Source organism: Maniola hyperantus, chromosome 24, assembly GCF_902806685.2.
Source record: "Maniola hyperantus chromosome 24, iAphHyp1.2, whole genome shotgun sequence".
NCBI lineage: Eukaryota > Metazoa > Arthropoda > Insecta > Lepidoptera > Nymphalidae > Maniola > Maniola hyperantus.
The window spans coordinates 8448336-8471005 of record NC_048559.1 but is presented as its reverse complement, the minus strand read 5'-3'; the positions used below and the strand labels follow the sequence as shown (position 1 = coordinate 8471005).

Sequence of the window (22670 nt, the reverse complement as noted above, 5' to 3'; positions counted from 1 at the left end):
CACAAATTCAGCCAATCACAACAACTGAGATTGTAATAATGATTGATGCAGGCCCGTATTTCGTAATCACCCGTAGGGTGAATACGAAATTACCCTACGGGTTTCGTACGCGACATTGGCCGTCGCCTAAGGGAAAGAGGTTGCGATCCGCGCTGTGGGGCCTACCTGGTCCAAAGATTGTCCATCGCCATTCGCCATTCAGCGTGGCAATGGTGCCAGTTTGATGGGCACCGCTGTCCCAGGGGCAACCAGGGCAGGGGCGCACTTTTTGACGACGTGGTTAGTTAGTACCTAAGGTTTATTTAAGTTTGTATGTTATTAGATTTAATCTACTTTGTAATATTTTATAGGACTGAATTGTAAGATATTTTGTAAATCATAACTTCATAATATTATTTTAATTCGCCTTTCAATTATTAAAGTTGCAATTAGATGTAAACTAAATAAATAATAATAATAATTTAATAAGAAGCAGGTACCTAAATAGTTTAACTATTATTTTAACAACTTATTAACTTTGCGTGTTCGTTTATAGTCAATTATTTACAAAATCGCTAATAAAGTCGCAATATCGTGACTTACGATATAATATTTGTGAAAGAGTTGTTAACCGTGACTGGGTTGTTAACTTATTAGTTATCATATCACTAATGTTGCGTCATGTTACCTAATGTGTAAATGCATTCAATATTCATAAATATATTATTTAACATATCCATATAGTAAGTATATCCATATAGTATGTATAAGCTGTGGTAGCCTAGTGGTTAGGACGTCCGCCTTCCAATCGTAGGTCGGGGGTTCGATCCCGGGCACGCACCTCTAACTTTTCAGAGTAATGTGCGTTTTTAAGTAATTAAAATATCACTTGCTTTAACAGTGAAGGAAAACATCGTGAAGAAACCTGCATGCCTGAGAGTTCTCCATAATGTTCTCAAAGGTGTGTGAGGTCTGCCAATCCGCACTTGGCCAGCGTGGTAGACTATGGCCAAAACCCTTCTCACTCTGAGAGGAGACTCGTGCTCTGTAGTGAGCCGGCGATGGGTTGATCATGATGATGATGATGATATAGTAATATAAAACAAAGTCACTTCCTATCGTTTGTCCCTATGTACGCTAGATCTTTTGAACTACTCTATGGATTTTAAATTAATTTTTTTAACGCAGTTCAATAGATAGAGTGACTTTAAGGCTGAGATCTATAAAGCGCAATTTGACTTTGCTCAGACTTAAGATTGAGTAAAAACGAGGCCGATTTATGTGAGAGTCTTTATTTTCCCGGGATGCCTATGCCGTCCCCGGGATGTAAGCTAATTCTGTACCAAATTTCATCAAAATCGGTTGAACGGTTGGGCCGTGAAAAGCCAGCAGACAGACAGACAGATAGACAGACAGATACACTTTCGCATTTATAATATTAGTAGGTATAGATTAGTATGGATTCAGACTGAGGACTCACAGATTTATCACGTAAAAGGGTATATTTAGATTAAAACTAGTTGACTTTTAAACAACTGATATTCGAAATAAATTATTTTATACAATTTTAAGTCTTAATATAGAACTGTTTAAGTACAAATTTCATTGGGTTCTAACAACGCTTATCATGTACATTATTCCCGGTGCTATTTAATTTAATTAACTTTGCTAATTTGAAGTCGGTTGCAGGCTATAGGGTTGTCAAGTGTTTAAATAGTTAAATTAAACAAAAGTTGTTAAAACTGAATATAAATATTTCTAGGACCACAAGAAAAAAAACTGCGACAAAGGTCTGACATTTACTTAACATTTTTGTGTTTTAAGTTATTAAATGTCACTTAAAATATCGAGAGGAAACCTGCCTGCCTGAGAGTTCTCAATAATGTTCTCAAAGGTAAATCTGCAAATTTGTTGAACAAATTGTGCAAAATTTCAGTTCTCAGCTGGGCGATCGATGGTGAGTCAGTCAGTGCGTTTCACAAAACATTTAGATTTGGACAAATGAAAGTTCTATATTTGCAATAAATAAAGATAGATAAATTAGGTAAGATAGGTAAAGATAGGTAGGTATATTTTATAAGTGGTGATTTTTCCTCTCTAACCACTAAGTAAGTTAAGTTAATGTTTAGGTCTAGGAGTCCATCACATTAGGTTAGGTACATTAGGTATTATACCAAGAAAAGCTCCGGTATTATTTGAAAATGATCAATTCAGGACAGTTGCCAACCCTAGCTCGAAACCAAACAAGTAATTAAACATTAAATTAATCTCTATACACCACAATATCTCTGTAAGTAATTTATATTAACAACTACGCAATAAAATAATTTCTAAATCGACTATACATCAATTATTATATTAGACACTATTAACTATTTACAAATAGGCATTCACTGGCAAAATGGGAATTTACTATTCGTTTATATATTGCACATTATTGCGGAGATTAACAATACTAAGTATTAGTTAATACAATGGTGTCACGTAAAATACCTCTGTATAGGCGAATCCACGTTTGCCACAGGGTTTTTTTTCTATTCAGATACCAGTTAGCCCTTGACTGCAATCTCACCTGATGGTATAGTGCATTCAATATTAACTGGCGTGTTTCCACTTGAACGTAAACAATAGGTAAAAATAACTCGGTAGGAACGGCATTCCGAACCAGTGGTAAATTAAACCTGACTATTCATAAGCACTTTTAAAAAGTTTACATGAATAAAAAAACATTCTATTCTATTCTAAATAGAGGTAATAAACCAAACACTCATAGAGCCCATTCATTTTTAAAGGAGCCGGTTCAACCTTATATGTATATTTTGTTGCAAACCAATCAACATTGAATTGTTTTGAATTCTTCACGACTTAATCCAATTGTTATTGCTAATGACGGTATCAAGTGGAAACACGCCAGTTAATATTGAATGCACTATAAGTGATGATGCCGTCTAACATGGAACCGGGCTAACCTGGAAGGGATATGGCAGTCTTTATTAAACCCACGCCCACCCACCCACGAACTTTGGTTTCTACACGGCATCGTACCGGAACGCTTAATCGCTTGGCGGTACGGCTTTGCCGGTAGGGTGGTAAATAGACACTGCTGAAGTCTCCCACCAGACTATTTTTTTTATTTTTTTATACATCCCTCTTTCTGTTGGTAAAAACCGTACCTACAGTAGTTTCTGAGATTAGACCGAACACAGTAGTTTTTATGATAATGTAGTGTTTACTATACTCTATCCGCGGGAAGAAGTTAGTATAGCACTCTCTCTGTTACATAACCCCATACAAATGATAGAGGCAAAAATCTCAATGGGCGCTAACCATTTTGAGTCACCACAATCCAGTCACAAACAAAACTATGTTTTCTAATTGAATTTGGAATGTTTTTTAAAAACATGTTTATTCTATTTTTGCCTCTATCATTTGTATGGGATTACGTAACAGAGATCGCTATACCAACGTCTTTCCGCGGATAGGATATAACCTTTGTCTATAGATTTCACAGTCTATGAAAAACAATTGCATAGTAGGTAGTGTAAGTACGTCTAGTAAATTCTTTAGAAGGACTAAGTATAGGTATATTTATGTTTAAAAAAATTAATAACTGCGTTACTCTAAATGCCAGTCAGTACAACCCACAATAAATAATTTAGGAATATAATTTCTATTATAAAATATTTAAGTACTTAAATATAAATCTATCACATTTATTCGAACGAAGCATCTCTATAATAATATTTTTTGTACAAACGACTATCCAATAATATGAAAGTAATTTATTTACAGTATTACATTAAATAAGTGTATTACAATACAATACTAGATCTAGTGTAGCTAAGAACGTTATTTTAATCACTAAAAATCGGTTTGCTATTAACATTTAGGAGGTACTTCATCTATATTCTATTCGAATAGTCCATGTATCGATCACACTAACTTTATCGTCACTAAAAGTCCGTTTGCTGTTAACATTATACTCTATTCGCGGAAAGAAGTTAGTATACGGCTCTCTCTGTTACGTAATCCCATACAAATGATAGAGACAAAAATCTCAGTGGGCGTTGTTTGTGATTGAACCAATCACAAACATGTTTTCAAAAACATTCGAAAATCAAATCAAAATTGTTTTAAAAAACATTAGAAATTCAATTAGAAATATAATTTCATTTGTGACTGGTTGGTAGGTAGGTATATCAAATGGTTAACGCCCACTGAGGTTTTTGTCTCTATCATTTGTACGGGAATACGTAACAGAGAGAGCGCTATACTAACTTCTCTCTGTGATAGATAATAACATTAGAAGGTACCTAATCGATATTCGATTCGAATAGTCCAATCAATCACACTAACTTTTCCTTCCAAACACAAGCGAAAAGTTTATCACTCATTAGTGAAGTCCGTGTATCGATATTAACGATATCGATTAAAAATCGAGTAGTCGTCGGTCGTAAGCGACGTTTGGCGCGAGGGCACGCGCCGCCTCGTTTCATTTAGACGCACTAACCACTAAATTCGTCGCAGCCTCTTCACTGGCACCTATACTCATGGCTTTCTTCTTCAAAATCCCTAAATCTGTGACATTCTCGAGAAAACTCTTGTGAGCTGAAAGGACTTTTGCACTTTCCACATCCTTTTTTAGCTCCTCCATGTCCCTTTTTAATTTCGCTCGTCGATTTTGGAACCATGTGATGACCTGAGCGTTTGATAGACCCAGGGAACTGGCGATTTCGTCTCTGTCAGCAGGGGATAGGTATTTCTGGTACAGGAACCTCTTTTCGAGCTCGAAAATCTGGTGGTTTGTGAAGGCTGTTCGTGATTTTCGCTTCTTTTTCGGTTGCGGTCGCGAGTTGAACAGGTTCAAGTGGTTTGATTGGCCATCTGAAACAAGAAAAGTTTTTTGTTATAAATATCTGGGAAAATTGTTAAGTAAGAGCGATCACGCACTCATCCGATCCGAGTCTGTGAAAATACGCTTCTTTTTGTTTTACAAAGTATTTGTATGGTAGCTTATGACGTCATATATCGTAGATATTTTTATATCCGTATTTTCACAGATGAGTGTGTGATCGCTGTAAGTAATTCGTTAAAATACGTCGTTTATTGTAGGGATAGGAAACAGGGATCTAAGTTTCTTTTTTGATTACTTTAAAAAAAGTTGGGAATCAAGATGTTAAAAACAAAATTAATCTTTAAAGAATTAAGTATAAGTAATTAGCTTCGATTGAAATTCTAAGACTAAGTACATTCGATATCGATGGGAATTAGAATGTAGGTAACTGATCGAAGTAGGACAGCCACTGAAATAAAATAAAAGAATAGTACAACCTGTGTTATTTTAATGACTTGTGAAATATGTAGTTTGTGCTTAAAGATATTTGTAACTTTGATTAAATACAAATTATTATTTTATTCTGAAAGTGGTGCAAAAGGTATGAGTCAAATTTAAATTCCATCTCTATGAGACAAAGTCGCTAAATTGTAACAAAAGAATAATATTATCTAGTATGCACAAAAAGTATATAATATGAAAAATAGCTTTATATCAGAGATAGTGACGATAAGATTTATACAACAGCAATGGATGTGACAGTTCTATTAATAAAAGGGGCACATATAATAAAACAGTAAAGTAGATAGATATAAGGTTTTATGTGTATATTACATCGTAAGTAAGAAAGTAGAAACCAACCAACTCTCTAACTTGCTATCAGGTACTAAAAGTTATAACATTATTTCAGTCCACAGAATTTATCATAAGTATAGAACTGGTAAAATATACACAGTGTAACCAGAACGCTAGCAAAAACGAAGATAGGTGATAGTACTCATGATTACTGATATATACCTAATACCATAAAAAAACATGAAAAAAATATAAAAATTCTATATTTTGTAAAGGTTCACGATATATTGCAAATAAAACATCTGACTGACGCTAGAGGTCAATGCACGTTGCGTAAGTAGGCCAGTCAGAGAGGCTCATTATTATTTTGGTAGGTACATCTATACACATCGGCCGTAACCTCAGCTTGCCGGGACGGCATGTTACGGACAATGGTCATTATACAATGAACCAAAAGCTTAATCTAAATATATAAAAGGAAAAGGTGACTGACTGACTGACTGATCTATCAACGCACAGCTCAAACTACTGGACGGACCGGGCTGAAATTTGGCATGCAGATAGCTATTATGACGTAGGCATCCGCTAAGAAAGGATTTTTGAAAATTCAACCCATAAAGGGGTGAAACAGGGGTTTGAAATTTGTGTAGTCCACGCGGACGAAGTCGCGAGCATTAGCTAGTTTGCTATAATCCGCTGAAACAGGTCGAATCTGTATGGTGCAACATGCAGTTTGGGATTTGTGTGGTGTTACGTGGTGGTGGTGCGTATTGCTTGCTTGGTGGCTGCTTCTTCCTGCATGTTTAGCAGTGGGAGGGCGGGCGGTGCATTTCGCATGCTGCATGTTGCACCATACAGATTCGACCTGTTTCAGCGGATTATAGCGAATTAAGCTTTTGGTTCATTGTATATCATGGACTTCCGCAAAATAACGCCTGCTTCTATACAATGGTCATTATCTTACACCTTGTAGTTAGAGTTAGTAGTCAGTGTGGCTAATTCCGTTGTAAACTATCTCTAAACTAAACTAAATTAACAGGTCTAAATCTAGTGCTATCCTTTTCCGCAAGCAACATTTTGAAAGGGATAGCAATAGATTTAGACGTGCCATTTTAGTTTAGTTTAGAGATTGTGTACAAGAGAATCGGCCCCAATATCCTTTTATATGGTGTGGATTCTATGGTAGAACCGACCATCGCTGTAACTTGTTATCAGGCACTAAAACCTTATTCCACTCTATGGCAATAAACAGCCCGCAGCGCTAAAATGTAACTCTTCCCTCGTAAAAGAACCTAATAAAAACGCGCCCAGGACCTGCGTTTAACGAGCATAATACGGGCTCTTCGTAAAAGTCACTCTTTAGGGTTCCGTACCTCCAAAGGAACAAAGGAACCCTTATAAGATCACTTCATTATCAGTCTGTTATGACCCATCAAGAGAATCAGAAGCTATTTTTTTTATTGCATGATAGGCTTGACGGCAATCATGTTTTTTTTCACGGAATCCTTATAGGATCAATTTGTTGTCTGTCTGTCTGTCTGTCAAGAAACCTACAGGGTACTTCCTAATGTTGACGTAGAATCATGAAATTTGGCAGGTATAGATAGGTCTTATAGCAGACATAAGTGGGAAAATCTGAAAGCCATGAATTTGTGGTTAGGTACATCACAAAAAAAAATTAAAGTGTGGTCATGAACTAATAATTGGTATTTTAAATTTTTGAAGTAAGATAACTATATCAAGTGGGGTATCATATGAAAGGGCTTTACCTGTGCATTTTAAAACAGATATTTATTTATTTTTATGCATAATAGTTTTTGATTTATCGTGCAAAATGACGATTAAATACGACTGTAGAGTGTAGTACGGAACCCTCGATGCGCGAGCCTGACTCGCACTTGGACGTTTTTTAATGACAATCAGCTACAATGTAGTGTGTAAGGTTATTGAGAATGCTAATATCGATAAGTAAGTTCTAAAATAATCTAGTCAATTATCGTAACAAATATTACTCATACGTACATACCTAGGTACCTGTGAATAATAGTGATGCTATATAGCGGATTTGTAGAGCATTGTCTCTGTCGTTGAGACCGATAAAACGTCATATAGGTTAAGTGACAGAGACAAGGCTCTACAAATCCGAAATGTCATTCATAGTTTATCCACGTGCAATAATTTTCCGGGACACGGGCGTCGATTTTTTTTGGTGTTTCGCTAAATTTAAACTCGCTTATAAGTTATATTAGACTTAGAGAGAAGTGCTTTCCTAAAAACCTCTAAATGACAGGTGTTGAAAAATCAGGATATAAGCTATCTCCATTCCTCAGCCCAAATGGTTCAGTCATTGTGTCATGAAGGCGTAACAAACATGAAACATCCAATAACATTCACAATAATATTATTAGTCACCTCTTAACTCTCCGATATCTTAATTTTATAGCTTGGGGCTTATGGGAGCCACGAACCATTGCTCTCGTGGTTTAGATCGTACCTCAAAAACAGACCCCTAAGAGTATACCATAAAAGGCTACACTTCTGATCCCTTCTTTGCCACATCAGGAGTTCCCCAAGGATCTCACCTGGGGCCATTCCTGTTCCTGCTGTTTATGTATACGGTATAGTCAGTGTTCAATCTTCGCTGACGACTTCAAAATAACACCGTGTGATTAAAAATGCTGAGGACAGTCGCTTACTTTAAGAAGAAGGCCTTCTTCTTCAGCGCAATAGCAAATTTGCTATTGCGCTGGAACCATGTCTCATCAAGCTGAAATAAAAATATAGGTACCATGAGCTCGAAACTTCAGTCTAGTGCTAAGGTCACTAAAATGGCGGCCACGCGCATTAGCAATTTGCGGGACTTATGGGCTGGGCTACGCATCATCATTTGCCACCAGGTCTAGGTAATTGCTATATACTCTATATCCGCGGAAAGAAATACTAACTTCTTTTACTACAATACTTCCACTGACTATAATTTATAATAATCTAGTGATTACTATCCTCTATCCCATACAAATTATAGAGCCAAAAATCTCTTGAATTTCGAATGTTTCAGAAAACATTTATAAATCGGATTTCGAAGTTTTTGAAAAATATTTGTTATTGGTTGGTGATTCAAAATCGTTAACGCCCACTGAGATTTTTGTCTCTATCATTTGTATGGGATTATGTAACAGAGAGAGAGAGCGTTTTACTAAGTTGTTTCCTCGGATAAAGTTTAGTCTATAAATATTTGAAAAAAAATTTAAAGAATTAATGATTAGGTATTACAATTTGCGACCTCTGAGAAGTTACAGTGTGCGATCATTCATCTGTGGCGGCGGCAAACCAGAGATATGAATAAAATAATAAAATAAAGATGGCGTCGTTAACACTCAACAGCCTATGGGCAGTGGGCTATGCACTGTCAGGCAATCGGAATTCGCTTTCAAGAGCACAATTACTTGAACCGCATGCGATTCATACGTCTCATATTAATACGGTCGTATAAAAGATAATAATGGCATTCTTGCAATATTTCCATTAACGCTGGGTGATTTTTGCGCAGGGTAAGTAATAAACTGATGCATTTTTTCAAAAATGCCCTCTAAAAACTTAGTCACACACTGGACAAAACAATAGAGTTTTGGATCTATGACGATAGATATCCTTTAGACGCAGCAATGCGAGTGTTCCCGCTCACGCGCTCTTTAGCTCGGGTCGGTAACCGTGCACGTGCGAAATTTAAACAATAAAGAAGGATTGAATCTTTGTAAGGTTTTTCTTCGCAGGTTAGACACTTTAAGTAAGATAGCAAATATTAGGTAAGTAAATATTATGAAAATGCTTTTCACGTGATTTTCACATGCAATCAGTGAAATGGTTTTTCTCTAGTTAAGTGGAAAGTCGCGGATTACCACGAGGTAAGTGCACAGAATCGCAAGTTACATAAAATCTTGAATCCAACAAAGTATAAAAGAACTGGTGGGAGACTTCGACTATTGGCAAAGCCCTACCCCCAAGGGATTTAACGTTCCGGTACGATGCTGTGTATAAACCAAAAGGGCATGGGTTTAATAAAATTTGTCATACCCCTTCCAGAGTCCGTCTTAGACTCTCCAGGTGAGATTGCAGTCAAGGGCTAACTTGTATTTGAATAAAAAAAACGTCATTTTTCCTTGTCTAATTATCTGATTCTGATTTCTAAATGTTCATAGCATTGGAAGATAAATTGACGTCGAAATTCGCAAGAAAACCCAATCATTTATTACTCACCACTGCCATTAGCGCTATAACAGTCACATCTAATTCTTTAAAGGAATAAAGGAAACAATTTATTTGAAATCTGATTGAAGTCGGCAAAACCTAACGCCTTTGCTGCTTTATTAATCACAGCCTAATCGCATCCTTAGCGAATGCGGACCTCAATTAGGACTGAATAAAACACTACTAAAAACAGCTCATGTCAAAAGACATCGTTATGAAAATAAAAAATATGCAATCAGTTATGATGCAAAAACTATGGCATCAGATTTTATTTTGTTCTTGGAGATTCTAATAATAATAAGTGTTTACTATCTAGAATCTTAGATTAATGATTTTAAACTTATTTCGTAGTTTAACGACATATTTTAATGTAGATAACGGGTGCATACCACGATTAATTTGGCGTTAAGACAGCATCGTATGACATCGAAAGTTAATAGTGAGGTTGTGAGTGTATTTAGCCGGACAGCTCGTGAAAGTTCCAGCGAGAAGAACAAGAAAGAGGGTAGTTCCCTATTGCCCTTGACAGCTCGAACTTCATCTCTCGCAGCACCGCAGTCCCGTCGTGACCAGGACCCGTGCAATTGGGCTGAAATATCGACAAATAAAAATGCCAAATTAATCGTGGTATGTACCTACCTACCCGTCATCTATGTACATTAAAATAAATCCTAGATTAGACAATCTGCTAACAATTTCTTTCAAAATTTAAAGATGTTATTCAAAAGGGAAGGAATAACATATCTACATGTTATTATACTGCGAATATTTGACTCTCACTTTTGGCATTAAAAACAAAGTCAAATAAATAAGTTATATACTTACTAGTAGAAACTTAATAGAAATATTTAAATGCTTAAAAAAATAGAAATAGTTAGTTATTATTTAGGTATAATAAGTTCTAAAACACTCAGGATTTGTTACTTGATTTAATTGTAGCCTATCAAGAAAAATATCATCTGAATTTAAAAACCAAATCTTTTAGTTATTCTTGTGAGTCATAATAATTAATTTTTGCATCTGTCACTTTTAATAACTATAAGTATAATGGAATGAGACCATTACTTTACGTCCCTAAATAGCCCAATGAACTCAATTTTGTTATAAATAACTTGACTCAACTTATTGTTTCGTCAAGTGATTTGTAAAGAAGCCAAGAATTTTTTGTCTTCCTCCAGTCAACAAGACTGAATGCCGGACATTTCCAATTTCGCACGGTTGTCACTAGCACCTTATTGATCCCATCAGCTTCAACGTTCAGATCAGCTTCTTTCATCCCGTCACGATTGAGGTACTTAATTAATTCCTCAATAACATCACGTTGGTCTGTTTGTGCGGGCCATAGTCACTTTAGGCTCTGTTTTTAACATGCAATTATAGGTTTTAATTTGATTGGGAAAAGGGTTAATTTTGCGTGGGGGGATAAGACCACCACTGGTTTGGTGTAAGGATGCTTTTGAATTGGCGATAACGTGATGATTACGATATCTTGAGTGAAAATAGAGAAAGAAGGAATACATAGTTTTACTCATTAAAAAATTAAAATAATCTTGGATGATAAAACAATCAATGAAAATATTGATCATACGTTTACAAGGTTACATGAGCCTGAAGAAGATTGTATCATCCACCAGTACCTATTAGTTTCTAAAGTTTATGTTTGTGTGAAAGTTTCAGAATTTCCTGCCTACTCATTAGGAGTAATTCTATATACATAAGAAATGGGAAATTGTGTTTGTTTGTCCTTCAGTTACTCCACAAAGGAGCAACGCGTAACATGATCGATGTGATTTTTGGATGTGTATACATACTATATATATGTGTAACTATGCCTAGTATGGATATTAGTACAGACAAAAAATAAATCAAGTAAAAATATCAAATACTAAAATAGTAATCAGATCACTTATTTATTTGCCCAGCCTGTAAGAATTATGTATACTTAGTGAAAGAGAAACTAGTTTTTAGAGATATTTTGTAAATGAAAAATGAAAATATTCAACATAATTTATTTCGCTTAATCGTTACTTAAGTTGAGTTAAAATGAGCTCGTTTTAACTAAATCTTAAGTAACGATTAGCGACTCTGGGTACGGCGGTAAGACTACCACAGGTTCGAAAATCAGTTTCTATTGACAACAGTTAAAAAAAGCTCAGCAGTTAATCTTATCTAAATTGACTTCATCAACAAATTAACATCGTATCGAAAATATAAAATTCAAAAAAGTGATTTTGTCGTAAGGTATAAAGCGTATATCCCTTGTTAAATTTGATATACATTTGTAGCCAAGTTCTAATGTTTCGAAGAAAGCAAAGAACACAGGGGGCAATGGATGACCACATAGAATGTTACCTGGTTAAAGTTTCGTCGATGATTGGTGGCCTTGCGGAACTGATCGATATAAAGGTCGACCTGAACCTGATGTAGGTACGATCAAAGGACTTTAATATGTGAATGAATGCATAGCGAATTTCTGATGAAAGAAATCTACCTATAGGCACAAAGTAACGATATGATATTACCTACATTTTTTTCGGCGACCTCCCTGGCGCAGTGGTCAGCGCCGCTGTTAGTAGAAGGCCTCGGGATCGATTCCCGGCAGGGGAAATTTGGAATTTTTAAATTTCTAAATGTTCTCTGGTTTGGTCTGGTGGAAGGCCTCGGCTGGCCGTGGCCGTTACGTTACCAACTTACCACCCTACCGGCAAAACCGTGCTGCCAAGCGATTTAGCGTTCTGGTACGATGTCGTGTAGAAACCAAAGGGATATGAGTTTAATAATACTTCCATACTTCCATACCCCTTCTAAGTTAGTCCGCTACCATCTTAGACCGCATCATCACTTACCACCAGGTGAGATTGCAGTCAAGGGCTAACTTGTATCTGAATAAAAATAAAAAATAATTTACTGCTTAATATAGATAGCCCTTCTCGCGTTTTTTTTTTTAAAGAATATTAGCCATATTAAATGACTAATATTCCCCTTTCCAATTAAGCGTCAGGCTTGTGCTAAGAGTAGGTACGACAATAGTGCAACGGGCGGGGTTTGAACCGTCGACCTTTCGGTTTTCAGTCCACTCCTATACCGGTTGAGCTATTGAGGCTCTACAGTTTTTAGAAAAAGGGTCTTGACAGACGGACAACGAAGTAATTTTATAAGGGGTCCTTTTTTCCTTTTGAGATACGGAACCCTAAAAAGGATTTTGATGACGGTCGGTAGTCATTGAATCTTTATTAACCGTCCCATGTTGATACAATTGATATACGGACAAAGATTTCATCTCCTAACAGCATCCTAACAAGTACAAATTGAATATCCTGCCACGGGCACGTTACGGTCAAGACAGGGCCATTCTGTACGATTTTAAGGCCCATTCCATTCTCTTTGGCAAAAAAAAATGAAGCGAAACACCAACTTACGTGTGATTCATTGGGTTTTTTTAATCGATAGAAAAACTGGCGATACGGGCCAAATCGATTTGTGAAAATTTTAAAACCTATTTTTTTGTGGCCCACACTACTTAATATAACTGTTACAAACATTTCTATACAGGGTGTAACCAGAACGCTAGCAGAAACTTAGCGTTATTGTTACACTATCTAAACACAATCCAATACCAATGACCATTTGCCTCATTTGTAGTTATAGTGATTTAGTATTTTTCAAACCCGCAAAGTATGTGCAAAACTCGGGTCAATGCCCCGCCTACGACGTGACATTGACTCCGAGTGGCCTGATCACGCAACGTTCGTTGACCTCTAGCGTGAGTCAGATGTTTCATTTGGAATATATCGTACGCTTTTACAAAATTATAGGATTTAATAAGAATTATATTTTTATTTTTCGCGTTTTTTGTGGTCTCATATCCAGTAATCATCAGTACTGTCACCTGTCTTCGTTTTTGCCAGCGTTCTGGTTACACCCTGTATGTATACCTACCGTACATCCGTGTAGGCTAACTCAAGCGCTAAATATTAAACTCAATGAATTTTGGGAGACACGTTTTAGAATCAATTACCTATCAAGTTGCGACGTGATTGAAGGACAAACCAACGAACCAATAAACCAACAAACCTACATAATATGGGTAGCGATTTAAGATATGGGTAGGTACCTATTAATAGATATTTGATGGATAAGGCATAATTACACACGTACAATCGCTATAAAACATAATAACAGAGGTCCGAAATAAGAAAAAACATAATATTACGACCTCTGCCAGTGTGGTGATATTAATGACCGTAATTCTTTACTTGTTATTCATCTGTATATCAAATTCAAAGTCCTGTCTGACTAACTGACTTACTGACTTATATATAAACGCACAGCCTAAACCGCTGGTCCTAGTGACATGAAATTTGGAGAGTGTGTTCTTTGTAAAGAGTGGGTATCCATTAAGAAAGGATTCTTCGAAATTCTACCCCTAAGTGGGTTAAATGGGGGGGTTGAAATTTATGTAGTCCACGCGAACGAAGCACATAGATTTGTTTTGCTTGATCAAGCTGCTTGATGCGCTCGTCAAGCGGCTTGATCGAGCAAACGGCACTTTTCTTATACATCGAACGTCGCGTCAAACAAAAATATAAAATCGCATCAAGTGCATCAAAAGCACGTAAATGCTTGACTCAAGCATCAAGCAAACTTTGTAAACGGTCAAAATGCTTGACTCAAGCAAAAATCTACGTGCTTGACGTCAAGCCGCTTGACCCTCACGGAAGTCGGAACCTCTATAAAGTTGTGTGAAGTCTGTTAAATTTCACTGCTGGTAATGGCCACGGACAGTGGCGTAGCTACCTAGGGGCTAGGCAGGGCAGTGCCCCGGGGCCCTCAAGCTCAGGGGGCCCTCGAATCCTCACCAGAAAATCTCGATCGAACTGAACTTTTGAAAATTTGTCCCATTTTCAAAATAAATATGACAGGTTGCAACCCGACTTTAATCATGGCAACTCAGTTGAGAGAAATTCCAAAGTTATACTTAGGGGATTCCCCTAAATTCTTCCTGTGGATTGGTAAGTAGTGTTGTCAATTTGACGGATTCTGTGCCAATACCTACCAAGTATTCATTGTAATTTATGTTGTTATTGTTTAATATTTTAATTACCTGCCCTGCAGTGCACGAAAAAGAGCTGATGATAAAGTAGCTATAAGCATTTGTATATTTAATATTTTTACTTGATAAAACCTAAATTCAAATTCAAATTTCTTTATTGCGAATATGGGTAAACAGTGCAGATATTACAAAACAAAAATATATTTAAAAAAAAAAACCTAACCAGTTAAGATGGCAGTGGGGCCCCATTTTTTTTTTGCCCCAGGGCCCTTGGTTACCTAGCTACGCCAATGGCCACGGAACTATGGCCTAAATCCTTCACGTTCTGAGAGGAGACTAATTGTGCTCAGTAGTAGACCGGTGACGGTTGTTCATGATGAATCTGCCTATTAGGTCTATATTTAGTACAAAGTGGTATAATAAGCGGCATCAAAACAGTCACAAAGCTGCATGGTCGCAGATGAACGAGTCGCTTCCCGCCACGGACGATTGCGCGTCAGTGTCGCGCAGACAGACGACTGAGCGGCTGCAACAGCGCGTGACTATGTTGCTGTTTCTGCCTCTTAATTAGGGATAAGTATCCGGTTAAACAGACTATCTTATAGCGATCAAAATACCACATATCTTGTAACTTCTTAGGAATGATTTTAAATACATATCAAAAATTTAACCTGTAAGTGAGTATACATTGATAGTCCTAAGTTTATATAAGTCGTCATAATTAGTTTTCTTTGTATACCGTTGGCTTGCTTGCTAAAATTGCGGACCGGCAGGAATCGAACCCGCACTGGCAGCAAGCGAGCTGTAGCTTAGTGGTCAGAGCGTCGGGCGCGATCCAAAGAGACGCGGGTTTGAATCCTGGCGGTCCGCAATTTTTGTTATGTATTTAAAGTTATATTTAGAAATTTCCTTGAAGTGAAGGTAAAACACTATATAAATTATAAAAATATTCTAAGGAATGAAACACTACCTACCCCTATTATAAATGCGAAAGTGTGTTTGTTGGTTGGTTTATTGGTATGTAGGTTTGTTGGTTTGTCCTTCAATCACGTCGCAATGGTGCAACGGATTGACATGGTTTTTTGCATGGGTATAGATAAGGATCTGGAGAGTGACATAGACTTGGTTATCCCGGAAAATCAGAGTTCCCACGGGATTGTTAAAAATCTAAAGTCTAAACCCACGCGTACGAAGTCAAGGGCATCAGCTAGTAAGTAATAAAGTGTACAGTACGCAGCAGAAAATAATGTACATCGACCTTTAGAAGGAGGTAGCGGAATTTGTAGAGCATTGTCTCTCTCAAAATCGGTTGACGGATGGGCCGTGAAAATGTAGCAGACATATAGATACAGTATGCAGCCGAAAGTAATGTACATCGGCCTTTGGAATGATATTTCGGCTTTGTAGAGCGTTGTCTCTGTAATTCTGTATGTGACGTTTTGTCAGTCTCAACGACAGAGAGAGTGCTCTACAAATCTGTTATCTCCTTCTAAAGGTCGATGTACAATACTTTCGGCCGCGTACTGTACTACCTACGAAACTTTATGATACTTTAAAAGAAAATTGACAGCGCCGAATTCGGTAGCCACAGATAAACAATCATAATGACAGATAACCGCATTCTCACGGGCGCAGTTCACACGGCAATACCACCAGCTCCCATCAGCTACCACCGTCATGGCCCGTTGAACGACACCTTAACATTGTTTGTCCCAACTTCCAACTATACAGGGTGCTATTAGAACGCTTGTAGAGTGAACTAGAGTGAGGGAACTAAAGGGAGATTGGATTGTGTTTACGTAATATATATAGATAGCGCTAAATTTCGCAAGCGTTCTCATTAGGTACAGTACGTGGCAAAAATATTGTACATTGACCTTTGGAAATAGATAGCGGTTTAGGAGAGCATTGTCTCTGTCGTTGAGACCGATAAAACGTCACATAGGTGACAGAGATAACGCTCTACAAAGCCGAAATGTCATTCAGGTCGATGTACAATATTTCTTGCCGGCTACTGTACAGTACATCCTATATTTGTAGGGCAATTGAAGAATTACATCACTATTTGTGTTTTTTTATTTATTATAAACCGCACAATCTATTGGGAATTCGATTTACCGGCCAGTTTACGATTCGATTTTTTACCGATTTTATCAACTGATTGCCAGCCCAGTGATCTGAGAACAGGTCTGCTCTCAGAATGACAAGGGGTTCGCCAAACGCTGCACTGGCCAAGTGCGGTTTGGCACACTTTTTTTTGGGCAGACACCTTTGAGAACAATATGGAAAAATTTCTAATCTAAATCTAACACCATACCAGACCATCAATAAGAGTAATTTATTACCTATTTTGAATAAATCATTTGACTTTTGACTTTTTGACTTTTCAGGCATAGGTATGCACGTTTCCCTCAGTGATAAAGCGTGATATTTTTAATTGCTTGAACGCACATAAATACCTACCTAATCTGAAAAGTTAGAAGTGCGTACCCCCAAGATCTCCCAAAATAGAAGCTATTCCTGCTTAATTTTTTATGTATAATAATATACCTATGTTATATTAGGTTTTAAAAACTTATTTCCTCAATTGCAGAAATGGTATTAAGAGTCTCAATAGCTCAACCGGTATATGGACTGAAAACCGAAAGGTCGACGATATTCTTTAAAAAAAATTGGTTTTTGGGTTTTTTATTTAGGTATGTGTACCTATAATTTAAGGGTAAATCATTAGGCTCACAAGATTTTTTGAGCATCCAACAAAAGTATCTATATGTATTACGCGACATTGCGAGGTTGAGATGGCAATCAGGGTATGTCTGTCTGCGGGGGCTGTGCGGGTGTGCAGGGCGTCCCCACCTCGATTGCCATGTCGACCTGTCGCATACTATATATTTTTAGCTACCAATTAAGATATACATGAAATAATTTATAAATACCTAGGTAGATGCCTATTATATTTTGTACGATACGGTTATTAGAGAGTTAAACAATAAGTACTAGTGCGGATAACATAACAAGTAAAAACAAATTGGTAACAATTATTCAATTATTTAATTAAATAAAAATATAATTCTGGTCAAACTTCAATCAACATCGCTGAGGCAATTTAATTCGTTCAGCATAATTTTTTGATCGTGCCGCAAAACTGAGCTTCGATGAAATAACTGGTTAAGTGCGTGTCAGAGCAGGCATAATGTAGGGTTCTGTAGCCATGCTATAGTTACTGAAAATTGAATAGTTACTGAAAATTGTAATATTTACTGAAAAGGTAATAATAGTTACCTACTGAAAATGATAATAGTTACTAACAATTGAAATAGTTACTAAAAAGGTAATATAGTTACTGAAAAGGCAATAGTTACTGAAAATTGTAATAGTTACTAAAAAGGTAATTATAAAGGTAAGGTAAACGAATTGCTCGGAATGTGGAGTGAGAGAAGATATAAATCACATATTTTTGGAATGTACCCGCAATGAAGTCGAAAGGTTTAATTTTTTTATAATGTTTAATTTAGAAATTAGGAATATTGGCGTTTGTAATAGCATTTTGGCCTCTCCATTATCGCGAGAGGCCAGAATGCTATATAAACTATTTAATTTAACTTTAAAACGAAGATAATTATTATACATACCTATTGTGATTTGTTACAAGGGTGACATGTTCTGATTGAACAAACCCTTTAATAAAGAAAAAAAAAAAAAAAAAAAAAAAAAAAAAGGTAATACTTATTATACTATTACCTACCTACTGAAAATTGTAATGGTTACTGAAAAGGAAATATTTACTAAAAATTGTAAAAGTTACTGAAAATTGTAATAGTTACTGAAATGGTAATAGTTACTAAAAATTGATAAGACGACGACGTTTTGGAACTCAGTGACGGACATCTTTATTCAAGAGCAAAGGCAAAAGCCAAAAAGTAAGTACTAAGTTCAAACCTAGATAATAGGTGGCGTTAGTTGTTTATTTGATACAAATAAAAATTATCCACCTTTTCTATCAAAACCACATCAAAACCTTTCGGTTGCTATACTTGTTAAATTGTCTCTGCTTTCTATACTTTATACTTTATTTTTAAAATGAAACACAGACAGACAGATGGACTGACGAATTGGGCAAAACCAAGGTTCCCCGTTTTGCTACGTAACCCTAAAAATAGCGGTAAAACTCAATAGTGGGCGCCAAAATGCTAGAACTTGTATGCGAAGATTACCAACGAACGCATAAATTATAGGCGCTTTGCAGTTTACTAATGGAACACGGTGCATTCCTCTCGAATTTTGAATTTCGAATGGTTGGTCTTTGTGAAAAACACATTTTTGAAAAAGGAATGCTTCGTCAGTGTATAAAAAGGTTGCACGCGTGGAGTACGTCGGCAGTTAGTGCAAAGCCCGTGACAGCGTAACGACCGATGTTTATCGATACAGCTCTACAAAGTTAAGTTTGCCGGCGACGGTAGTTTATAATATCGGTCAAGTGCGAGTTGGACTCGCACACGAAGGGTTCCGTACCATCGTACAAGATAATATAACCGCCGAACACCGTTATGTAGAACAAGTTAATGACAACAGCGCCATCTATATGTGAATTAGTAAATTAATATTTTCGTGAGCATTTTTTGTGATATAACCACAAATTATCGGCTGTCGAATGCTTTCTTACTTGTGCTATAAGACCGACCTACCTGCCAGATTTTAATGATTTTAGGTCAACGGGAAATACCCTATAGGTTATTACGACAGACACGACGACGGACAGACGGACAGGCAGTCGGCAGACAACAATCGGGAGGTCCAGGGTTCGATCCTTGGTACGCACCTCTAACCAATGTCACATAATTTTGACAGATTTATATAACACATTTGTTGTTTCAAATAGCTCGATAGGTGCTAATTTAGTTCAATACTTGGTTTAAAACGTTTGTTCTGGTATGGGGTTCCAAGTTAGCCCGCTTCCATCTTATACTGTAGGTATCATCACTTCCCACCAGGTGAGATTGCAGTCAAGGGCTAACTTGTATCGGAATAAAAAAAGAGCCGTTGACAACATTAGCACCGCTAGACACTGGTACTGATTCTGAGCACAACCAAATTTTAGAGTACCTATTCGCATCCTCTTCTTACTATAATGTAATATGAAAAGGACAGACGCAGTTTGACAGTTTTAAATTTAATTTTTAGATGGTCCCGTGATTTTAGCGCACAGTCGTAGTCGCGAGCCTACGGTTTTTTGTAGCTTGCATTAAAATTTAGAGTCTTTAAATGTAAAGTTCATGTTATGTCCCTTTTTAGCATTGTTAAAAATAAAAGGATGCAGATACTCTAAATTTAGTTTAAAGAAAGACAACGGAATCGGTGCCACTATTACACTAGCGCCATTTTGAACCGCAAAGTTAAGTTTGTACTTCACATAAAGCTCACGTAGTTAAGTATATGTATAGGTAAGTAGTAAGTGCTATAATGAATAGTTTTCATCCAACCGTTTACCTCAGCTTGTTGTGTGCGAATTGTAATTATATGTAAACTGATAGTTTCCTCATCAACATATTATTATACAGGGTGTAACCAGAACTGATACTACTGAAGACTACTGGTATGACACCACAAAAAAAACGGGAAAAAATCTATATCTTGAAAAAGTTCACGATATATTACAAAAGATGATACCCGCGACTTCGTCCGCGTGGATTTAGGTTTTAAAATCCCGTGGGATATCTTTAATTTTCCGGGATCAAAAGTAGCCTATATCCCTCCCCGGGATGCAAGCTGTCTCTGTACCAAATTTCATTGAAATCGGTTTAACGGATGTGGCGTGAAAAGCTAGCAGACAGACAGACAGACAGACAGACAGACAGACTTTCGCATTTATAATATTAGTATGGATAAAACATATGACTGACGCTAGAGGTCAACGAACGTTGTGTAAGTAGGGCATTCGGAGTCAATGCCACGTCGTAGGCGGGGCATTGACCCCAGTTTTGCACGCTATACATTGCGGGGTTGAAAAATACCGAATCACTAAAACTACAGAATGAGGCAAATGGTTATTGGTATTGGATTGTGTTTAGGTAGTATAACAATAACGCTAAGTTTTTGCTAGCGTTCTGGTTACACCCTGTATGTTTAAGGAGCTAGCTGATCGCTGACGTATGACGCGAAAATTATGGCTTTAAAAGTGCTTAGAACTTAGAAAATAATATAGCTAAATAAACCTAGTATCTAGTTAGTAAATCATGACAATGCAACTTGATACATTATACAGGAGCTTACTTATCTACTTAGGCATCATTTATAGTCAGGTATCTATAGTATATACTTAAAAACCGGCCAAGTGCGAGTCAGACTCGCGAACCGAGGGTTCCGTACTCGGATATTTTTTCGACATTTTGCACGATAAATCAAAAACTATTATGCACAAATATAAATAAATATCTGTTTTAGAATATACTTACAGGTAAAGCCCTTTCATATTTTTTTGATAGCCCAGTAGGTATAGTTATCTTACTTTGGAAATTGAAATACCTAGGTACTAATATTTGTTCATCAACACATTTTAATTTTTTTGTGTGTGATGTAACGATAAATTCACGGTTTTCAGATTTATTCCTTTAGGTATTTGTGCTATAAGACCACCTACCAAATTTCATGTTTGTAGGTCAAAGGGAAGTGCCCTATAGGTTTTCTTGACAAACACGACGGACAGACGGTCGGACGGACAGACAGACAACAAAGTGATCCTATAAGGGTTCCTTTTTCCATTTGAGGTACGGAACCCTAATGGACATACTTACTTAGATCTAAATCTAGTGCTATCCTTTTCCACAGGGATTAGGTATTATGAAAGTAGGACCTACATTTAGAACTGTTAGAGTGTTAGATATTTTAATTCTGTTTAATTTGAAGTTTAGAAAATGTATAAGTACTTGTCTTATCCCTCAATATAAACCTAGGTAGGTACCTATTATACGGTAAACTTAATGGTTAAGTAGGCTATCCTACTAAAATCAGAGACCATAAAATCCTGAAATTCATAGTAAAACAAGAGTAAAACTACAACCAAATAAAATCTTTTTATCTCGATACACGCATAGTCTTGGCAGAGTGTTTTCGTTCGGGTACTTTGATGCTTCAGTGGTGAAGATAATTTTTTACCACTTCTTCACTCGAGGCAGCAGTCAAAACAAACCGTTTGAGCCCTCTTGTGAAGCCACTTCAATTTTATTTTTATTTTTATGCTTTATTTATTGTCTAAACGTTTTTTTGTTGGTTCTTAACAAGGGTAGGACATTTGATGTTTCATGTTCGTAAGACAAGTACTTAGAACTAGAATTTAAACTATTTCTTACAGTCGTCAGTCGTGCATAGCAGTATTTTTAGGGTTCCGTACCTCAAAAGGAAAAACGGAACCCTTATAGGATCACTTTGTTGTCTGTCTGTCTGTCGGTCTGTCGGTCTATCAAGAAACCTACAGGGTACTTCCCGTTGACCTAGACTCTTGAAATTTAGCAGGTAGGTAGGTCTTATAGCAGACATTCGGGAAAAAAAAAACTGAAAACCGTGAATTTGTGGTTACATCACACAAAAAAATTAAATTGTGGTCATGAACTAATAATTAGTACTTTCAATTATCGAAGCAAGATAACTATATCAATTGGGGTATCATATGAAAGGTCTTTACCTACCTGTGCATTCTAAAACAGATGTTTATTTATTTTTATGCATCATTGTTTTTGAATTATCGTGAAAAAATGTCGAAAAAAT

The 22670-nt window shown here is 36.6% G+C and overlaps 1 protein-coding gene across 1 annotated transcript in view; it reads right to left on the bottom strand.

Moving 5' to 3' along the window:
* Positions 1 to 4166: 4166 nt before the first annotated feature.
* Positions 4167 to 22670, bottom strand: part of LOC117993598 (homeobox protein BarH-like 1b) — an 85640-nt gene continuing 67136 nt past the window's right edge. The window contains 1 exon segment of the mRNA XM_034981401.2: positions 4167 to 4863. Coding sequence (XP_034837292.1) covers positions 4472 to 4863 — 392 coding nt within the window. The 3' untranslated portion in view covers positions 4167 to 4471.